The 21,432-nt window shown below is 40.0% G+C and overlaps 1 protein-coding gene across 5 annotated transcripts in view; it reads right to left on the bottom strand.

Moving 5' to 3' along the window:
• The window catches only part of ANK3 (ankyrin 3), a 617,522-nt gene that overhangs the window by 110,977 nt on the left and 485,113 nt on the right, over positions 1–21,432 (bottom strand). For 3 of the 5 annotated variants that reach the window (XM_058671967.1, XM_058671968.1, XM_058671970.1), the window contains exons 19-24: positions 18,035–18,133; positions 10,343–10,441; positions 10,160–10,258; positions 9,584–9,679; positions 3,424–3,496; positions 3,196–3,258 (exon numbers count right to left, since the gene is read on the bottom strand). In XM_058671967.1, the coding sequence (XP_058527950.1) occupies positions 3,196–3,258; positions 3,424–3,496; positions 9,584–9,679; positions 10,160–10,258; positions 10,343–10,441; positions 18,035–18,133 (529 nt within the window). The remainder of the gene's footprint in view (positions 1–3,195; positions 3,259–3,423; positions 3,497–9,583; positions 9,680–10,159; positions 10,259–10,342; positions 10,442–18,034; positions 18,134–21,432) is intronic. The other 2 variants (XM_058671971.1, XM_058671969.1) reach the window with 1 other exon arrangement.

The raw sequence follows: 21,432 nt of genomic DNA on the forward strand, positions 1-21,432 counted from the left end.
CTTTCTCTTCTATGTCCTCTGTCTGATTTTATTTACAAACTGGACTGCAAAACCTAAGAATCTAACTGGCACTGGAGTCAAGTTATTCACGCCGTATTTGTCTTGCTATTGTACGAAGCTAATGGGTTTTCTAGGCTAGAAGACAGCAGGAACACTGAGGTACCTGCCCGTCCTGAGGAACTTTCCTAGTCCTCCCTCTGCTCAATGCGTGAGCTTCTAAATCTGCAGAAAATGAGGTTCTTTTGGTATGTGCTTGGCTGATACTTCACCATTGTTCTACTCTATCTTGACTATTGTTTTCCTTGGTCACTGAATGATAACATTGTCTAGCTTTGTTTTCCTTAATTTTTTTTTTCTGAGAAATTGATCCAAGCATTCTTTCACTTATACTAACTGTTCAGTGTGGACCAAGGAAAGATAAGAAAAAAGAGGAGGAGAAGGCAAAGAGGGAAACGGAACAGGCCAACTACTCTTGGCATTATATGCTTACTATTGACTCCATTTTATTACTTAGGACTCAAACTGTACGTTCTCATATTTCTTTATTTCCATGAGATCAATTGCATCAGATGTTGCTTGCTACTGTCGTTGTTCAAAAAGATGCTGGTAACCCTAGTGTCCAGGGTTACCGACATGACTTTTCGCTAGTCCTTGCAGATCGAGGTAAGCTTAACATGCCTTTAGTTTCTTGGAAATGAACATTTGCCACAGCTGAGTAAGGTCCTACTTAAACAGTCACACTATATCCACTGACAAAGTGACAAAGCTCTGACGAGACTAGTAGGCAAATGAACTAAAAGTGAAAACTAAATTTCAAAATTCAAAAATGCAATTATACAGCAAACAACAGCATAAGTATGTAATAGGGAAAATGTGGTTAACCACAGCTCAGGTAAAGACAACTTAGAACCTTAGCTCACAATATTAATGATTAGCCAAATTAAATGTCTGCTATCATCTCAACAATATGTTCTTGTTCAATGTGAGATTTCTTTGATGCTGTCTATGGAGAAAGCAGGAGTCCCAGTTTACTCTGCTTTGATCAGACTGCACCTAGCATACAGTGTCCCACTCTGGGCATCTCCACTCCAGACAGATACAGGTATGTTGAGCTGTGCATAGGAGGGTGCTCAGGTTAGTAAGAAGAATGGTAGAAGGAAGAACCAGGAAATGTATTTTCAAATATCCTAAGGACTATTGCATGGAAGAGTCAGATGTTTTTCTAAACATCACTTTGAACATAATGCTGTCATCAACCTGGCCATATATCTGCATGTGAATCAATGAGTAGAAGCTATAGGAAGCTCAATACTATCAAAACGTTCTAAAGAGGTTGTCCAAAATGGACCAGGCAGTTTGAGAACTAGGAGATTCTACATCTGAGCCACAGAGGAACATCCATGCAGATGAAACACTGGCACTGAGTGATGGCTGACACAAGGAACTAGTGAGAAATCCTTTTTGACATTAAATTTTACAACTCCATGATCAAAAGCAGTTGACTTCACTAGTCCATAGATACGCATATAGTAAGGGTCAGAGTTTAAAGAATGTTGGATAAAATGAGAATTATCATTTGTGAATTTCAAATTCCTAAGCTTGAGATAAATATATATGTAAAATAGATGATTACTATGTCTAGCCAAACTGATAGACTCATTGCAAATTTCGAAATTCAAAACTTTCCTTCTTTTGAAATTATTTGGTTATCAAAATAAGGTTCTTATATAGTCCATTCAAACTTGTCTTCTTATCAGAGATGGGGTGAACTTAAGATGCTGCTTAGAAAAAACAGTAAAATTTTGGAGTCTATGACTGTGATATTTCATTTGGAAAACATACTTCTGACATCATGATTTGCACATGTGTATATCCTTGTAAGGACAATCTCTTTCATTTTGCTCATAAGAAATTCTGATATGTTGCCTTGAAATAACAGTAAGACATTAGATCTGAAGACAATGCAAAAGATCTGAAGAAAATGCAAACCTCAACCATTTGAGGGAAAAAAAGGTAAATACATAGCTAATATTTTAGAAAGACAGAAAGTGAGTTAAACTCTTTACCAATTATCACATTTACAAATAATAGACAGGTTCTCCTCAGTTCCAAAATGACCACCAAAGCATTAGTGGTTATGGATGTATAGTTCATGGCCACAAAGCACCTGCTATGGGCAGTCACTGGATACCAACAAGGAAAAATGAGTAAGCTAGGTAGGTTTTTTCATTAGTTAGGTTCCTAAAGAGATTTGTGCAAATTGAAGGAGGGAAACAAATAATGAAAATTGGGAAGATCAAATAACGGCATAAAACAAAAACAAAAACAAAAAACCAAAAAACAGCTCCTGTAAGAGTGACCTAAGAGAATAATGCTTCATAAGAGATGCCAAATGAAGGGTGCAATAAGGGAGAAGGTAACGCTGGAGAGATAAGCAATGCAAAGAAACTTTAATACAAACGCCACCCTAGTGAACCTCTTATTCCAGAAAGCCATCCAAATCTGCCATTGTCTTGATATTCATTCACAATGAAAATGCTGCTCTGCCAGTGGACCTTTCAAACATGGCCCTCATACATCTCTCTATGTATCATAATCTGGCCAAAGTATTGACGTTTAAATAAGGCAAAAGACAAATTCACTAAGTAGATAAAATACAGCTACAATCATGTTTCGGTTTCTTTTGTTAAATCATTATTGAAAAATTAGGTTTTGAACAGTTTTTCCAGTTTTAGTTGGATAGGTTTTGTTTTGTTGTTGTTGGACATCAAAAGCTACTTTGACTAGGAAACCTAAGGTCAGTCTTACATGAGCAGTTAATCTCTTACATGAAAAGATGATTGCTCTTATTGACTCAAGGCAATAATTTGACTAGAACATTAATTCATTTTCTTCCGTAGAGTTCATATGTAAACCATAACAATGTCAGTTAAACACAAGTACAAAGAAAATAACCCAGGTAATTAGCTTTGCTTTTGCGTTTAAAGTTGGAAGATGGGGTCAAGGACAGATGATTCAAACGGATTTATAGAAGACAATCAGTATTATAAATATACTCTCTCTAAACGTTATAAAATGAATAGCTTGAAGATTAATATGAAAAGTTAGTAATTCCAGAAGTGTTACACTTCAGGGATAAGAAGTTGAGGATAAAGTTGGTAGTTAAGTTTCACTAAAATAAAAATGTACCAGTACCTTCTTCAATATCTGAGATATATTCACCATCACTGAGCATTTCAGGGGCGTTGGCTTTACGAACTGCATGATTTAAGTGAACATTGTAAGTGTATAAAATCCATACTCTTGACATAATAACAAAACATCCCAATATTTTCAAAAATATTTTTCCAGTGAATTTTTCTCCAGGAAACAAAAAATATACAATCACTAATAATGAATATGCACTTAAAAGACAGTCCATACCTTCATCATCAGACATATCAAGAACTTCATTCATTGTTTCTGGAACATTCATTTTGTGCTTCTCAATGATGGTCTAGTGAGGAAAAAAAAGTCATTTTAATGTGAGCAGACTACAGCTTCTAATAAGACTATTTTTCCACAAATTAATCAATAAGGTTTTTTTAATCAGACTTAAGTGTGCAATATCTTGAATCTCACACATAAGAAAAACCATCTAAATTGTTATTCCTTAGTAGCACAGAGGTCCTGACCATATATATATACACAGCAGGGGAGTTAAACACTGTGAGAAACTTTTAGCAGCAAAACATAACAACTTAAAAGGCTTAGGTCCTGGGATAGTTATTCTGGCACAGTAAGAGAAGTTGTAACATGGAGCGCTTGCATCCCAAATGAGGGTGCCAGTTTAAGTTCTGGATACCCTTCTTCCACTCCAGTTCATTGCTCATTTGCATGTGAAGGCAGTGGAAGATCGACCAACTGCTTGTACCCCAATGACCCACATGGGAGACCTGGATGTTCTTGGTTTCTGGCTTCTATGCGGCCGTTGTAGACATCTGGAGAATGGACCAGTGTTTGGAATATCTCTATCTCGTCTTTTCTGTATCTTTTACTCTGCCTTTCAAATAATTAACTCTTTTTTTTAAAGATTTATTTTATTACAAAGTCAGATATACAGGGAGGAGAGACAAAGAGGAAGATCTTCTGTTATATGATTTACTCCCCAAGTGAGCCGCAACGGGCCGGTGCGCGCCGATCTGATGCCGGGAACCAGGAACCTCTTCCCGGTCTCCCACGCGGGTGCAGGGTCCCAAAGGTTTGGACCGTCCTCAACTGCTTTCCCAGGCCACAAGCATGGAGCTGGATGGGAAGTGGAGCTTCCAGGATTAGAACCGGCGCCCATACGGGATCCCGTGGCACGTTCAAGGCGAGGATTTTAGCCGCTAGGCCACGCCGCCGGGCCCAAATAAATAACTCTTAAAAGAAGCACCTGGTAAGACTTTTAGGAAAAAAAAAAAAGGGTATAAATGTATCTACTCTCCTGCTCCACTGCTATGATTTTTCATGATCTGATGAATCTGCCACTATGTTTCATTAAAAGTTTTGCTGGGGCCTGCGTGATAGTCTAGTGGTTAAATCCCCAACTTCTATGCACTGGGGTCCCATATGGGTGACTATTCATATCCTGGCTACTCCACTTCCCATTCAGCTCTTTGATTGTGACCTAGGAAAGCAGTGGAGGATGGCCCAAAGCCTTGGGATCCTGCACCTGTATGGGAGACCTGGAAGAGGCTGCTGGCTTGGGATCAGCTCAGCTCCAGCTGTTGTGACACTTGGGGAGTGAACCATTAGACGAAAGATCTTTGTATCTCTTCTGTGTGCATCTGCCTTTCCAATAAAAATAAGTAAATCTTAAAGAAGTTTTGCCTGAAGATGGGGCAAATAAAATGAGAACGTCTTTATTCTGTCAAGCTTTCTACTTATCCTGTGTTCTCTTAAATGAACTTTTCATTCGTAGGATAAATCACAACAACTGCATAAATGGCATACTTGTTTTTCAACTATACATATAAAAATATTTTAGACATCTTGCATTTGCAGGATTTTAGATGCCAAAGAATTTTCTTGAGATCTTCACACCTACCCAGATTATGGCTATCTATCAGCTACATCAGCATCATTTAAGAGAAAGTCTTCATGACTTTAGTTTTGATTTTCGATTTTTAGCATATGAAAAAACAACTGCAGGAGAAAAAAACACACATTTAAATAAGACAACTGAAAAAAAACCAGGTTGTTCAAATTAAGAAAGGGTACATATTCATTGTTTCTTGAGAGCTCATTCTTGTAAATGTGATTTATACCTCCTGGCCCCAATTATTAAGCTCAAATAAAACATTACTTGGTGCCTCTCCCAGAGTGTACTACAATTGAGCAGGGTTTACAAATAAACTTAATTTAGAACACTTTTAGGGTTATGGAAAAATTGTGAATCCAGGATAAATAATTCCCATCTTTTTCATACCAAGTTCTGTTATTATTGTAACATTAAATTAGCATGGTATGTATGTCATGATTAATGAATTGGTACTGAAGCATGATTAGTAAGATTCATATACTTTTTTTTTTTTCGCTCTTTGCCTAGTAGACTTTTTCTGTCCCAGGTTCCTATCCAGGACACCATGTGACAATTAGTAATGATCTTTCTTCACATTTACCTTGCCTGCAACAAGTTTTCATGCTTTCCTTGTTTTTTTTTTTTATGATGATTTTGGTAGTTTTTGGAGCTATTAGTCAGGTATTTTGTGTAATAGCTTTCAATTTTTTAAAAAATATCCCTCCCCCTTTTCATGCCAAGACTGGAATTATGTCTTTGGGAGGAAGACGGAAGAGGTAAGGAACTTTTTTTTTTTAAGACATGTTTTTATTGGAAAGATCTCCAGAGAGAAGCAGAGTAAGAGAGAAACATCTTCTGTCCACTGGTTCACTCCCCAAGTGACTGCAACACCCAGAGCTGAATTCATCTAAAGGCAGGAGCCAGCAGCTTCTTCTGGGTCTCCCATGCAGGTCCCAAAGCTTTGTGCCATTATCGACTGCTTTCCCAGACCATAAGCAGAGAGCTGGATGGGAAGTGGAGCACCAAGGACACAAACTGGCACTCATATGGCATTGTGGAATATGCAAGGCAAGAACACTAGCCACTAGGCTATCATCCTGGGTGTAATAAGGACCATTTTCACACACCATGGATACACACTATCCATATAACTTACCATGGTATGGCTGCTGTTCTGGACAAGGCAGCACTCATCAGGTTAGTCTACTGTTAGACATCTTATTTTTCCCTGCTTTCACAGTGGTTTCTTTGCAGAGAAATCACTAATGCTGAACCTACACTTGTTTCTTAAGGCAGAAAATTTACCATAAATTATTTTGGACTGTTTTCCCAGACATATCTGAATCTTCTTTACCACTTATTTAATAACTTCAAGGTTTACTTTTCTTTCAAAAGCAGAGTTCAAGAAAGAGAGAGGTACAGAGAGAGAGAGAAAGGAAAGAGGTAGCCTACCCACTGGTCCACTCCACAAATGGTTACAAAGGCCAGAGTTGGATTAGGCCAGCAACTCCATTCAGGTCTCCCATGTGGATTACAGGGCCAAGTACCTAGGACATCTGCTGCTGCTATCCCAGGCAGAGTAGCAGGGAGCCGATCGGCAGTTAGAGGTACCAGGACTCCAATCAGCTCTCACATAGGATGCTGGCATTGCAGCTTAACTTGCTGTACCACAGTGGGGCCCTCAATCATTTAGTTATGTTGGTATGGATTCATGGATTTTTAAGGATTTATGGATTCATGGGCTTATGTTATACTTTTTGATCTTCTCCTACACTTGTTTAGTTTTTCTCACCTCACTCCTATTTTTGTTACTGGGAATTCCTTCAGTTGATATCGGCCTTCCTTTGACATACTTCCATTACTGTGTGCATAAACTGGATTATTCACTTAACTTCGGTGGTGGAGGAGTACTTCCTCACTTTTTGGCTGTATATGATGGTCCAGATTCAACTTAGACAGTTCTCGCCCTTACCCTACATTCAGCGATCTCCTCAAGGAGCTCTCCATCTTTTTATTTAGTTATTTAAGATTTATTTTATTTAGTTGAAAGGCAGAATTACAGAGATATAGGGAGAGATAACAAGGAAGAAAGAGGTCTTTCAACTGCTAATTCACTCCTCAAATGGCCAAAGCAGCACGGGACTGGGCCAGACCAAGACCAGAAATCATGACTTCTTCCTGTTCTTCTGTGTGGGTGTGCGGGCTCAGGTATTTGCACCATTCTTTGCTGATTTTCCTGACAATTTGCGGAGAGCTGATTGAAGAGGGAGGACTTGAACCAGGCACTGCAACATGGAGGCAGCCACCCTAAGTGGAGGCTTAACTTGCTGGCCCAACTCTAGGTATTGTAGACATCTAGAAAGGGAACTGGTGGATGAAAGATATCTTTTTCTTTCTCTCACTCCCTCTGTCATCCTGCCTTATAAAGAAATTGAATGACTATATAAAGAAGTACATCTTTTAACACTTGAGAATTTCTCTCTTTTGTGGAGTAGCTTCTAAACATTCAGTTTCTCATGCTGCAATGATTATAAACACATTATCTACAGTGTCTTCAGAATGACGTTACATATCAGTGCACTCCCAGGAGAGTCACTCATCTTTTTCAGGCTTTGAAAACATCGAGTCTGCTCACGGAGACAATGGCTGCTGCACCCAAGACCTGGCTGCACCAAGATCAAGTGGGTGGTGATGGCTGAGCTGTTTCAGAGCTTAAGATCCCAGACTCTACCCTGCACTGCATCAACCTTATCTATACCAATTTACATGGAACTGCTGGATAAAGGCTGCAAGGTGGTGTCTCAGCTTAAAACAAAACCTTAAATTTCACAACGCTTGAGTGAGCCTTGGGACTTCCAGAGTCTATGGAAGAGTCATCGCCTTTATTAATGAAGCAAACGGGAGCTCTCCTGTTAGGAAGCATGGTGCCTTCTCTTACAGGAAAGACACCAACCAGGTGTGCTGATGAGGCTGGGAGTGAAAACAGTACTTCTAGTATCCATGATGTCTACAGCGAGTTTCAATTAGCTAACTTTAAACAGAAGTCTCCCAAGTTTCAGGCAGTGATTTCAAATGTTTTATAGCTCTGTGACACCTGTCCTGCTTCCCATCCTACAGTCAGCTGTATGGGATACCTACAAAATCAAGGCTATTAGACATTCTTTGTTTACACTTTCATTGATAATGAAATACTCAACATGTGCGTAAAAGGGACATTTGGAAGTGTATCCCATGTTCTTGACAAAACAATGAAAACAAAGTATTTTGCAGAAACAAGCTATGCCTTCCTGGGTTGCAGGATGGCAGAAAAGAAAAGGAGAGAGAACTCCTAAGTCCACATGTTTTCAAGTCCTGAACTTATATTGTACAGTGTCAATCTCACGCTTGTGTGTTGAGTCATGGAGTCAGAAATAACTCAAATAAGCCTTTGAAGTGGGGTAATATCTGCTCATGAATCTAGTAACAGAAGTTCAACTGTGCCACACGGGGATATAAAGCAAGGATTTATCCTATAGCCTGCAGCTTGGAAGCTCTCTCTGATGTAATTGGATCTCATTTGTAAATATTTGCCTTACTTTTTAACAAAATATCCTACTATTTTTCTTTTTTTTATCCTATTGTTTTTAACATGAACATTACAATAGGAAAACAGAAGAGAAGGGAGAATGGTGCAAGACCAATATTGATCTTTTCAGTATTTTTTTTTTGTCATGATGATTATCTGTGAGTCATTTTGTGCAATAAAATATTTTAAGAAACCAACTTCAGAGCTTCCAACTTCCTTACACTGTGAAGGAAGGATGTTAAAACATATTTCCCTTCAGTGAATCAGCAGATGAAAGATCTCTTTCTCTCCTCTCTCTTCATTAATTCTCTCTTCATTACTTGCCTTTCAAGTAAAAATAAATGAATACTTTAAAAAAGTATATCTCCCTCCACCAATCTTTTATAAAGGATTTTCCTATAAAAAACCACACTAAGTCCATTTAGATTACTATGGAATAAGCCATTCTATAGCTTCAAGTGAGACTTCATTAGGGTATTTTTTAATATTTTAAATTTGGGGGGGCCAGTATTGTGGCACAGCAGATAAAGCTGCCATGTGTTATGCTGGCACCCCATATGGGCACCAGACACTCCAATCCTGATCCAGCCCCCTGCTAATGATTGGGAAAGCAGCACAAGATGGCCCAGGCGCTTGTGCCCTTGCCACATGCATGAGTCCTGAAGGTAGCTCCTGGCTCCTGATACTGGCCTGGCCCAGACCTGCAGATGCAGCCATCTGGGAAATGAACTAGCTGATGGAAGATTTCTCTCTCTATTTATAACCCTGAGTTTCAAATAAGTGAATCTTTAAAATTAAAAAAAACCTCAATTTTTATTCATACAGAAGAGTTGACTGCCAATGAAAGGGGGCAGGATTTTGTAATACGGCTCTTGGCCTGTGAATAGGGGAAAGAAGGATCATCCCAGATGTGTTTGAGAAGAGTACAGCCTGAGGAATGATCTCCAGGCCAGCCAGGTGCTCCATCCATTACTTACAGTGGTGGTTATGGTCTCCTCCGTCACTATCTTCAGAGTGTCAACCACTGAGATGTAGCCAAGGCGTCTGGCTATGGCAAGGGCAGTATTCCCATTCTGGAAATAGGAAAATGTGGACAAGAAATTAACCAGACTTACTCCCCATGCTTTGTCTACACATAGGCAAGGTCTCATCAGACCCATCCCACTGTCATGCACAAAAACCTGTTCACTAGACACTGCCTGGCACAAAACCCACTTGACCTGTTTTTACTCCTACAGCACAGTCTGGGCAACTACCTGTGAAACCCAAGTGGCTTTTTAATGTTCTACGGATGCAATAAATGAAACACATTCCTACAGGTGCATTTCCTACTAGGTGGTAATGCAATCAGCACGTTAAAAATGTGTGACAGTGATCACATTTCTCTCTGAACAGCTCACAACACTAGGGTTACTGTCTTCTCCCCTCATTCTACTGAATGTTCTCTTTATGCCCATTAAGCTAGAAAAGCAACGCTGGAGGTCAGTGAAAAATGTTAAGACGATGCAAGATTCCCATCTGCCTCTTCCCTCTAGCTCGCCTTGTTTCCTTACCACGGTGAGTTCGTTGGGGGAGGCGTTGTTCTGGAGTAAGACATTTATGATATGTGTATGTCCCTGCTGTGCTGCTTGATGCAGTGGCGTATACCCGTTCTGCAGAGAAAGAGCGAAGAAATGACTCTTACTTCCTCTGACACAGGAATCAATGATTTGGCAGCAGCAAAGCAAGGAGCTCACCTTTGTTTTGGCATTAACTTTTGCAGAATGCTGGAGCAGGAAATTAACGATCTTGATGTTCCCGTAGTGGCAGCCCACATGCAGCGGTGTGTATCCCATCTGTAATCACGTTAAAAAAAATAGGTATATCATTAGGATGTTTGATATCAGTTATCCTAAACAGAGGTGATATTACTTCAGCTTTCTCCATGAATGTGAAAAAAAAAAAGCTTTTCCCTTCTCCATCCTCAAAAGATTGCCCTTGATAATCCTCAGAGCTAGTCATATGTAGAAATAGTAATAGCAGCATATATAGATCTAGGTACTTAACTTCCAAGATACTGTCCGTTGAGTTACTAGATTTTATGTGGAAAGCAAATGTTCAGAATAGAAAGGAAAAAATGCAACAAATGACAGCCTAGACAGACTCATCTGGTCACTGCCTGTTGGGGGTCAAAACTGCTTAATGGACAGACTCACTATTGATGCTTGAAAACTCTACTGACCTTTTACAATCTAGGGAGAAAATATGAAGAAATGATAACGTGAAGTAGTAGATGATTATCAGAATGCGTGACAGAAACGAGAAGCAGCCAGGAACACAAGACAGCATCAAGTCAGTGTGGTTCTGGTGGTCTAAGCAGCATCATCTTGATTCAAGTCACATGCTCCACTGAAGGTCCCTGCCAGGTGCTGCAGCCAAAGTGCAGCCTATGCATCCTGTCTCAGTGGGCCTGGGTTGCAGTCCAGACTTGCAATTTCAGCATCCTACTAATGTGCACCCTAGGAGGCAGCAGGTGATGTCCCAAGTGGCTATGTCCCTGCCACTCACAACAGATCCCCAGATGGAACTCTAGGCACCTGGATTCAGCCCTAGCTGTTGTGGCATTAGGGAAGTGAACCAATGAATGAAAGATATTTCTCTGTTTCTGTCTCTGTGCCTTTCAAATCAATAAGGAAAGAAGAAAGAATTTTTACGTTATTGGACTTACTAGAGTCTCACAGGTTAAAAACCAATGATTTAGATACAATGATTGCTCAAATTCTTATCTATTCACCTCCCAGGAGTTACAAGCACATATGTTGTTGTAAACTCTGCATTTCCTCTCTTTCTGTCTCAAGAGTAATAGAGACCCCCATGGGTGGGTGAGTCCAAATCTGATTTCTCTGAATAGAAATTGAGTCTTGGGTGTTACATATGTGAATATGTGTGCATATACATTAAACTCTAGGTAAGCATTTTTTTAAGGTAAAGATCTTTTGGGACCTTTTCTAGATGTCCACACCCAAGATCACAGACACCATCAGGCACTTCAGGAGCCCCTGGAAAACTATGGTTTATGCTAACATGGGTGGTACCATGGCACCAAAAGAGAACATTGATTTTTTTTATGGCAACATTTCTATGTTAGCTGGGGACCTGTGTTTTAGGGGTGTGTAAGCCTTGTGTAATGGAACCTATAAGTCTCGTTGGATTTCCAGCAAATGAAGGCAGGGAATTTGAAAAGAAAGTGCCCAGACTATAGCCAAAAGTGGAAGGCAAAGATAGCTCCTCAGGAATGTGACGCTTTGGAGAGCTGGTGCCAGTCAAAATCTGCTCCATGAACCCAGCCATCCATGCACTCAGGCCAACACAGTTAGGATAGCCACACAGACACAGGCACTGACAGACCACTCCTAAAAGCCCATTCATGCGCAACTGAGCAAATTCCTTTTTGGTGACCAGACTCCACCTGCATGTTCTGCAGGGTTCTTCTTTCCCAGCATGTGGAGCTCACATACCACACTGTGATCAGAATGCTGCCTACTATGGGGGCTTCATCACAGTTTGTACAATTAGTTCTCAGCACAACTAGCTTAGCTGATTATGCCCACATTCCATGGGAAGCAGCTCTGTGAACCAAATACTCAAAAGCTCTGTTAACAAACACAGATTATCTGACCCATAGCGTAGCCACTACTCTTTCATGCCCTAAGCAGTGCCTGACATGTTACAGATTCTCACTACATATTTTAAATCTTTGGAAGCATGAATAACTCAAAGAGAGAAATGGGAAAAAAGCCAGAGGAATGACTCTGTCATCCCTGCTGAACTGAAAGGTTCAGATTTGTGTAGAAGAACCAAAAAAAAAAAAAAAACAAAAAACAAAAAAAAAAACCCCTAAAAAAACCTCAGAATATTTTGGCTGGTATTTCTAACCTATAATTCCTTACCACAATGTCTCATTTCATAGTAGCTAGGTGCTTCCCACACAATATGGCTTGAAGGAGAATTATGAAAATCTACCCTTTCTTCCTTACTTTTTTTTTTTTAAAGATTTATTTTTATTACAAAGTCAGATATACAGAGAGGAGGAGAGACAGAGAGGAAGATCTTCCGTCCGATGATTCACTCCCCAAGTGAGCCGCAATGGCCAGTACTGCGCCAATCCGAAGCCAGGAACCTGGAACCTCTTCCAGGTCTCCCAAGTGGGTGCAGGGTCTCAATGCATTGGGCCGTCCTCGACTGCCTTCCCAGGCCACAAGCAGGGAGCTGGATGGGAAGTGGAGCTGCTGGGATTAGAACCGGTGCCCACATGGGATCCCGTGGCATTCAAGGCAAGGACTTTAGCCGCTAGGCCATGCTGCCGGGCCCTCTTCCTTACTTTCTAAACTCAGTTGCTCCCGAGGGTCAGTCCTTGGCCTTCTTTGCACTTGGTGTAGGCTTCTTCAATAAACTTTCTCACCACCCCAACCACTGACTGAATTTATTTCTTAAAAAATGTCCAAGGGTTAAGAATTTAGCACATTGTGAAGACACCCCTTGGGGATACCTCTGGAGACACCATATAGGAATGCCTGGTCTGCTTCAGGTTCCTATCAATGAGCACCCTGGGAAGCAGTGGGGATATCTCAAGGACTTCAGTCTCAGACCTGCACATGGGAGAGCAACAACGAGTTCCCGGCTCCTGGCTTCAGCCTGGCCCACTCCAGGCATTTAGGGAGTGAACCAGCAGACAGAAGACATATCGAATGATCTGTCCTCTCTCTTTCTCCTCACTTCAAATAATAAATTGACAAAAAATAAAAAGAGGTATATTTCTCTTTAAAACACTTTACAGTTTTTAAGTGTTGCTGTTTTATGGAATATCTTCATATTATTAGGTAATACACTAAGGTTTCCTTGAGCATATGGCAAGCAGAGAATCATAAAAGATTGTAAGACGTTTCAATACAGAACTGATAACTAAATAATACCAATAACCTACATAGAGTAATAAACAGGACTTCTTCCTGTAGAAAATAAAACTCCTAAGTATTTCTTAGATACTCTTAAGTTTTTTTTTTCTGTTTAAAGAAGGTATTGTTGAAATTCAGTGTGCTAAAAGCACAAAGAAGCTGACTTTTCCCTATGGTTTTTGACTTCTTCATTCACTTAGAGATTGATTTGGAATAAACGAGGGAAAACGAATTTTGGTGTAGCAAAAGAAGAATAAAGGAGTACAAAATTACAATATAAAACAAAAATAAGAAATTTGTCTTCTTTAATCCAAACCCAGCCTGTGCTACTTCTGGTATACCACATAAGTTTTTTCATTATTTTTCTCTCTCATCATACTTTGTTCTTGGCTTAGTGGATATATTTCAAAAAGTTGGCAGAAAGAATGGAATTATAAGTTTATTTTTTGTGTAAAACATTTATTTAAATCAACACATTGCTTGTTAAAATGCGCATTTCCCACATCCCTAATCACAAAATAAAAAGCACTCCTTTTGAAGTATTTCTCTTCTGTTTGTAACTGCTATCCTCCTATAACTTAGTTTTGTAAAAAAAAAAAATCCTTCCATCACTGTTTGCTCCAATTTTCCCCACATCTCACCATCTCCACTAAAGTAGTTACTTTTTAGCACCCTTGGTGCCAATCCAGCACACAGCCTTTGTGCTTCTCCGCCTGGAAACACATGCCCTCCTTGCCCAGGTCTCATGAGCAGGTGTTCATGCCATGTCACATTCTTCCCTTATTCTCTTGCTACTCTAGGACAGGCTCTCTTCCACCACCTCCATCCATTACAAAATGTGGATCCACGGGGTGTGACTTGGTTATGCTTCTCACTGTGACTCCATGATAACATCGCATGTGCAACTTCAATATTGCATTTGTTCTACGGACTTCCAAAACTGAATATTTACCCCAGTCCTTAAAATATCCCAGAGCAACACATTGGTCTTGCATTGGGTTTTTCTACCAGGTTGGCCCCTGGATCATCTACAGCTGAGCAAACCTACTACTCAGCTCACTGCCTGCTTTTCCCATGAGTGGCTTCTCCTGCACCACCAGTGGGTCCTTGGGACTAACCAACCAGTTACACACATCACATCCCTAGAATCACCCAGAGTACTCACATTTCTCCAGCCCCAACTTGCCACCCTGTGACACGGTCTTCAAACCTTCATCAATTTCTATTCTGTTTATCAACTTCTCATGTGCCACTTAATTAAGGCTTGCAAACAGACCTTGGCAGCAGCCTCACTTTCCCTTGTGCCAGGCTCTGTTATCTTTGCACTCTTTTTTATTTGTACTGCTTTCCAGGATGTTTGTATACCACATTGCTGATTTCGCCACTCTTCTGTTTAAAACATTCATTGACTTCCAAATGCAAACAACAGAAAAGGTGGACCTGCTTAGCTTGGTACATCAAGATCCCCCAAGATTTTCCTAGTTTTTCCAACAGAATCTTAGGACATACCTCTAAGTGTTTGTCTTTTGTGCTTATGTTCCTGAACCAGCTACATTTTCTCTCTACCCTCACTATTCTGTATGAACAAAAAACTCCTGAGTTATTATTTGCATCTCCAAAGTTGTATATCAAAATAAGGTTTTGAACTGAACTATGGGATCTTATGCAAGCAATACATTTTCCTCTGTCTGTTTCCTCAACTGTAATATAGGGATACTAAATGAGCCAAATTCACAAGTAGTTGTAGGAATTAAGCCTGTCAACAGCATAGAGAAAATGGGTAATAAATTTAGGTGCTCTTATTTTTTTTTTAATTAATGTTATTATTATATGTTCCACTGTTGAGACACTGAGATTTATGAGGGCAAGGAACTATCACTCAGGTAAGAATTGGGTCATTGATCCACATGCTAATCCTCCATCTGTGAGCATGAGCATCCTTTATGGGTGCCGGTTCATGTCCAGGGCACTCCACTTCCAATCCAGCTCCCTGCATATAGCCTGGGAAAGCAGCAGATGAGGGCTCAGGTCCTTGGGACCCTGCACCCACTTAGGAGACCCAGAATAAGCTACTGGCTCCTGGATGCAGATCAACTCAGCTCTAGCTTTTGTAGCCATTTGGGGAGTGAATCAGAGAGTGGAAGATCTGTCTCTCCCTCAGGAAATCTGCTTTTGTAATAAAAACTAATAAAATCTATATCTATATATACCAAAATTCTATTAATATATTAATAAATATATGTCAATATATAATAGATATATATTATGTGTAAATATATACATTGAGAGAGATGGCCACTAGCAGGAGTTTCAGAAAAGCATATGAAATGAATAAGGATTAAGTCAGTTGTCAAAACTCTTCCTGGCTTTATATATCCTTAAAAATATATAACCAATGTAACCATGAATTCTCTGATGAATGCCCTCTGAGAATCGATGCCTTTGGAGCTGGTCTAGATCAAATGCTTTAGGACACTATTCATTCAAAAAGCAGGAGCAGGGGTTTCATCTCAGTCCTATAGTACTGACTATTATACTTGGTGCCTAGCAGTACAATTCAGAATTATCTGTGTTGGTTAACCTCAAGGGCAAAGGAGAAGGAACTCTACCGGATCAGCATCAGCACATCTGTGGGAAAGCAACAATGTGGCGACCAGATTTTCTTCACAAGAGGAAAGAGCCCTTGGCATTCTCATCACTACTACGCTGTAATTTCAGTAAATGTACCAGATGGTTTATAACCCATCTGAAGACCACTTGGCAATATTCTCTCCTTTTGTTTATCTGTTTAAGAGGCAGAGAGATAGAGAGCAAGAGACAGAGCTTGCATCTGGGTTCCCTCTCCAAATGGCTACAGTGGTGGGGGCCAGGCCAAGCTGAAGTCAGGAAGACAGTAACTCAACCTTGAGTTATCACATGGTTGGCAGTAGCTCAACTAACTACATGAGCTGTCATCTGTTGCCTCCCCCAGTCATCATTAGCTGGGAGCCTGAATCAGGGTCAGGATCTTGGAACAGAGGCCAGGGACTTTGATGTGGATGGAAGTTTCTGAGTCTTAACTGCTGGGTTAAATGCTTGTACAGGGATGTCATGTCTATCCATGAGATTTGAAAGTTCATGAAAATGTAATAAATTATTTATTCACAAATTTAGGCAGCAGGTGTATGTAGCCTTCCTCTGTACTACAGCTCTGTCCACTGCAGTCAACTTGCAGCCTGTCTTTGGTGGCTGTGATGTCTGCTGGGAAGAAAAAAGAAGAAGAATTTGTAAGAGGCAGAGAGATGCTTTCCAGTGTGCAATACTCTGCCTCCTTTGTGCAGGGTAGGAAAAGGCCCAAACATGACACTGAGTATGAAATGATTGCTGTAACTCGAGCTGGGCTGGGTTAGGAGGTAGAAATGTTTGCCCTTCTAAAGACAAGTCCTGTGTGCAAATTCAGACGAAGGGCTTAGGACTCTGTATTGGTCCTCTTGATGGGGCTAGGGAATCATTCATGTGCTTCCTGGCCAAACATGGGTGTATGCCTTGGACGTGCTTGAGTAGAAGCTGACTGAGAGTTAGGTCCAATCCATGCCTTTTAGAATTTTAGATAGGTACAAAGAGGTAACCCTGATACAACTCAGAACCAATTCATCATAAGGATGCAAATTTCCAAACTACAGAATTCACTGTTCTAGAAAATATTCAATCAAAATAAAGAAAATAAGCAAAAGCCAGTTTTGTTTTTATATCTACAATACCTCCTTTCCTGTCTACTTCCTAGTAATGTGTATTCTTCATATTTTCATTATGTTTACATGTCTCAGAGACTTACCACATTTTATATAAAACTGCTTTTTCTCCACAACATACTATTTCATAAGCCTTCTTTTTTGGTGTCAAATAGTGCACATAGAAAGAAAGAATTTTATAATATATGTGTATGTGTGTGTATACATGTATTAGTTTAATTTTTATCTGAGGAGGGGAAAGAGAAAGAAAGAGAGAAACAAATAGATCTTCCATCTGTTGGTTCACTCATCAAATGCTCACAGCATCTGGAGCTGGAGGAGGGTAGAGGCATGAGCCTAGAACTCCAGGTCTCCCACATTGATCACAGGGTCCCAGTGCTCGAGCTGTTACCTGTTTCCTCCCAGGATGCATAGCAACAGGAAGCTGAAGTTGGAGTGAAGTTAGATATTGAATGAAGGCACACGGATTTGGGACACAGACAGTTTAAGCAAAACACCTGCCACTATTAGTCTGCGTTTTAAAGGTCAGATGCAAAAATCAAGAAAGGCACAAGCTTTTACACTCCGACCCTGTTGGACCGATCTGTTAAAACAACATTCTCCGGGTTAACACAAGTGGATATGAAATGAAGCTGGGATATAGTACTCGGGCTGTTAAAGACAAAAGTACTTGGGATGCTAGAAGTGGAGACTTTGAGCAAAAATACAATTGATGTACTATGTGGAAAACATCCTTTCTCATGGAAACAGGAGGGACACAAACCTTTGTCTGGGCATCCACATTAGCGCCTTGGTTCACCAGGACTTCAGCCACATTCACTCTGTCTTCTTGAGCAGCCAAATGGAGTGGGGTGAGGCCATTCTGTAAGAAACAGCAAGTACACAGACACATTACAGGAAGGAATATAGTATACATAGCCAAGCTTATGAAAGAATTTGTGAAAACTGAGGGTTCTATGGGATTTCTACAACTTTTTTGTTTAAAGAAAAATGTGCAGAATATGTACCACACTGGTTAACACTTCTGCAATGCAGCTAGCCATTTTTTGGATTAACACAAAATTTCAAGAATTTACAGAGGCAGAGGGACTGGAGTCAACCTTGTTCACTCATCACAGATGGCAACTTGCAAGATTTTCCTATGTTCACTTTGCCCATTCTTCACTTTTTCAATCATTTCTTTACAGCAGGATTGGAAAGCAAATCCCAGACACGATATTATGCCTGCCTACATATTTCAGTATTCATACCCAAATACTGGAGACTCTAAGAACAAAATTGTTTAGGAAGTTTAACACATTATCCGTTGTACTATCTTTAGTAAAAATGATCAAAAGTGGATATTGACTTTGGATAGTAACTTAGCCATTCCAACTCCCTGGAGCCTGACAAATACTTCCCATGTGTTGCTTCCAGGTAGAACACATTGTTTAGTAAATTCAATGTGAATACTAGATCAAGTCACTTATCTATTATACAGATGTAACTAGATGAAACCTTTGCAACCAACCTTGCCAGAGAAGACCATGAAACAAGTACCAACACTACACTCAGGTTCATAAAACCCTTGTGATTATAAAGCAGTTTTCCCCATAAATCAGATTTAAAAGAAACAAATTAGTATGGGTGATTTCTGATTATTTCTTTCATCCAATATCAACACTTTTGTTGGCATCTTGGGTCACAGAGCCCTTACTTCTCCCCAGCATGTGGACATTAAGAACATCAGTCTGTCACTTTTGTCAGAAGATGAGATTCAAAGAATACTTTGGGCCAGAAACAGAACCTTTTAGATGCAGATCATTTATTTTCTTAGGGGTTGTCATTCCATCAAAGATATTACAGTACTCAGAGATAACCATTCATTGGTGATTTGGGGAGAATGTTTATAGGATTTTGGAAGGGGCACATACAGCTGAATAAAGAGGAAATATGAAAAGGAGGACCATTGCATTCACTTGAAATCCAAGTAAAGTAAGCCAGGGCCCAAATTGGCATCACCCAAACACTGACATCATCATGTAATCATGTTCTATGTTCTGCTTCAGAGGAAGTGGCATTTTCAACCATAACATTTTGTGAAAGTGTGTCATGGTCACCTATTCTGAGACATTTATAAATTCTGTACAGAGGAGTTTCAGCAAAGACTGGGAAATGCATTCTGTCCACAGGCTCTAAACTCTCAGATACTCTGTTCATGACTGTGATATCCACATGGTTTACCCACCATGCCTTTGATAAGGGGGCACTTTCACCAAACACAGTATCATTCTTCCTCAGGCACATAAGTGACAACGTTTACATTTATAGGCACACTTTCTATATAGTCACATTTTAATAGCAGCAACATCCCACATTTAAAGTGTTTTCTTGGGCAAACCACTGTGAGCTTGTTGATTCAAGTATTTTTGTGTATTTAATATTTATTCAGCTGGTGTCTGGCATTTAGTGTTCAACTCACATGTTAATTGATTAAACTGGAGCAAGAAGTCAAGCATTTTTAGGTGAAATGGGATAAATTATACAAATACTTTTTTCAATCAGAAATTTGAGAGGTAGAGAGACACAGAGAGATCTCACACATTTATGTTCACTCCCCAGATGGCCACAATAGCCAGAGCTGTACTGGTTAAAGCCAGGAATCTGGAATTCAGACTGTGTCTCTTAGGTGAGTGGCAGGCACTAGGGCCTTCACCAGAGGCCTTCCAAGGTGCACATTAGGAGGATGCTGGGATTAGAAGGGGAGCCAGACTTGCACCCAGGGCCAATGATACAGGAATGTGAGCATTCAAAGTGGCATTTCAATCCTTGTGCCAAAAAGTCACCCCAAGCTTCATGCACATCGTTTGGGCAGATTTTTAAAGACTAATAGGAAGGTCACAACAGTTTTACTGATTCTGCCGCATTTATCCAGGCATATCTAGGCTTACATGGTTTACTGTGCTTTACCTGGTGTGTTTCTGCTCTTCAGGAAGTCCTGGCTAATTCCTACTACACTAAAACACAGAAAATTGTCCTTAAACATGAGTGTCATTGAAAAGGATCCTGGAACATTAAATAATATGCATATTCTAATGCAAAAAATGAAATCCATGTTGGGGGAGGTCTTTAAGACGTTAATAAAAATGCATACAGTGAAAAACTATGCCTAGATTTCAGTTTTTTGTCTAAAAATAAATGTCTTAAATTCCATGAACTCTTTGTAGTATGTTTATCTTATCCAATCTCAAAGCATTCAATAATTATAAGGTGAATTCAGGGCTGAGTGCAGGTTACACCACTTGACTCTGGGATTTTATTTTGTGTGTTACATTTGTTGATTTTATTAATTTGAAAGACAGAGAATGAAAGAGAGAACATAGAAAGAGAGAGAAATGGAGACAGTGAGAGAGAATGAGAATGAGATCTCCTATAGACTACGGCTGCAATTGCCAGTGCTGCGTCAATCAGAAGGTAGGAGCCCAAAATTCAGGCTGGGTCCCCCATGTGAGTACCAGGCACCCACCTATCTGGGTCATTGTCTGCTCTCTCCCAGGCTGCACATTAGCAGGAAGCTGGAATTGGGAGCACAACCAGGACTTGAACCCTGGCCTTTTAGTATGACACATGGTGTCCCAAGCGGCAATTCAAGTACTGTGCCAAGCATCTGCCTAACTGAAGAACTTGAACAGCAACAAAAAGACATACTTTAGTGTGATATGAAACCAATTGAAAATGCTCACTTTTAAACTAAATCGTTAAGGTACTTCAATTGCTCCTTGTCAGAACTGATACAATATAAAAACTCAAAGTTTTTCCTACTAGAGGAAAAACACTCCAGTAGAACCCAGAATATGTTTCTCTGAAGAAAAGCAAGGTCTTCCCTCACTACGACGATTGGATTTTGCAGCCAGCTGTTAGAAGCTTGGTCTACGAGTTGGTGTGGATACCAAAGCACACCCAAGGCCAAGTCTAATGATTGTTATGGGTTGCTTTGTAGTTTCCATTAATGCTGACCCATACTTTCCTGAAAGGAACGTTTAAAAAGAAAGAGGAAGAAAGTCAAATCAGTATATCTGGGAAAATAAATATTAATGAAGAAAGAGAAGCAGATAGTAGGCGAGAGAGGGAAAGGATAGGAAAAAATGGAGGGAAGGAAGTGCAGGGCAGGGAAGAGGAGAG

This window comes from Ochotona princeps, chromosome 13, assembly GCF_030435755.1.
Source record: "Ochotona princeps isolate mOchPri1 chromosome 13, mOchPri1.hap1, whole genome shotgun sequence".
Classification (NCBI taxonomy): Eukaryota; Metazoa; Chordata; class Mammalia; order Lagomorpha; family Ochotonidae; genus Ochotona; species Ochotona princeps.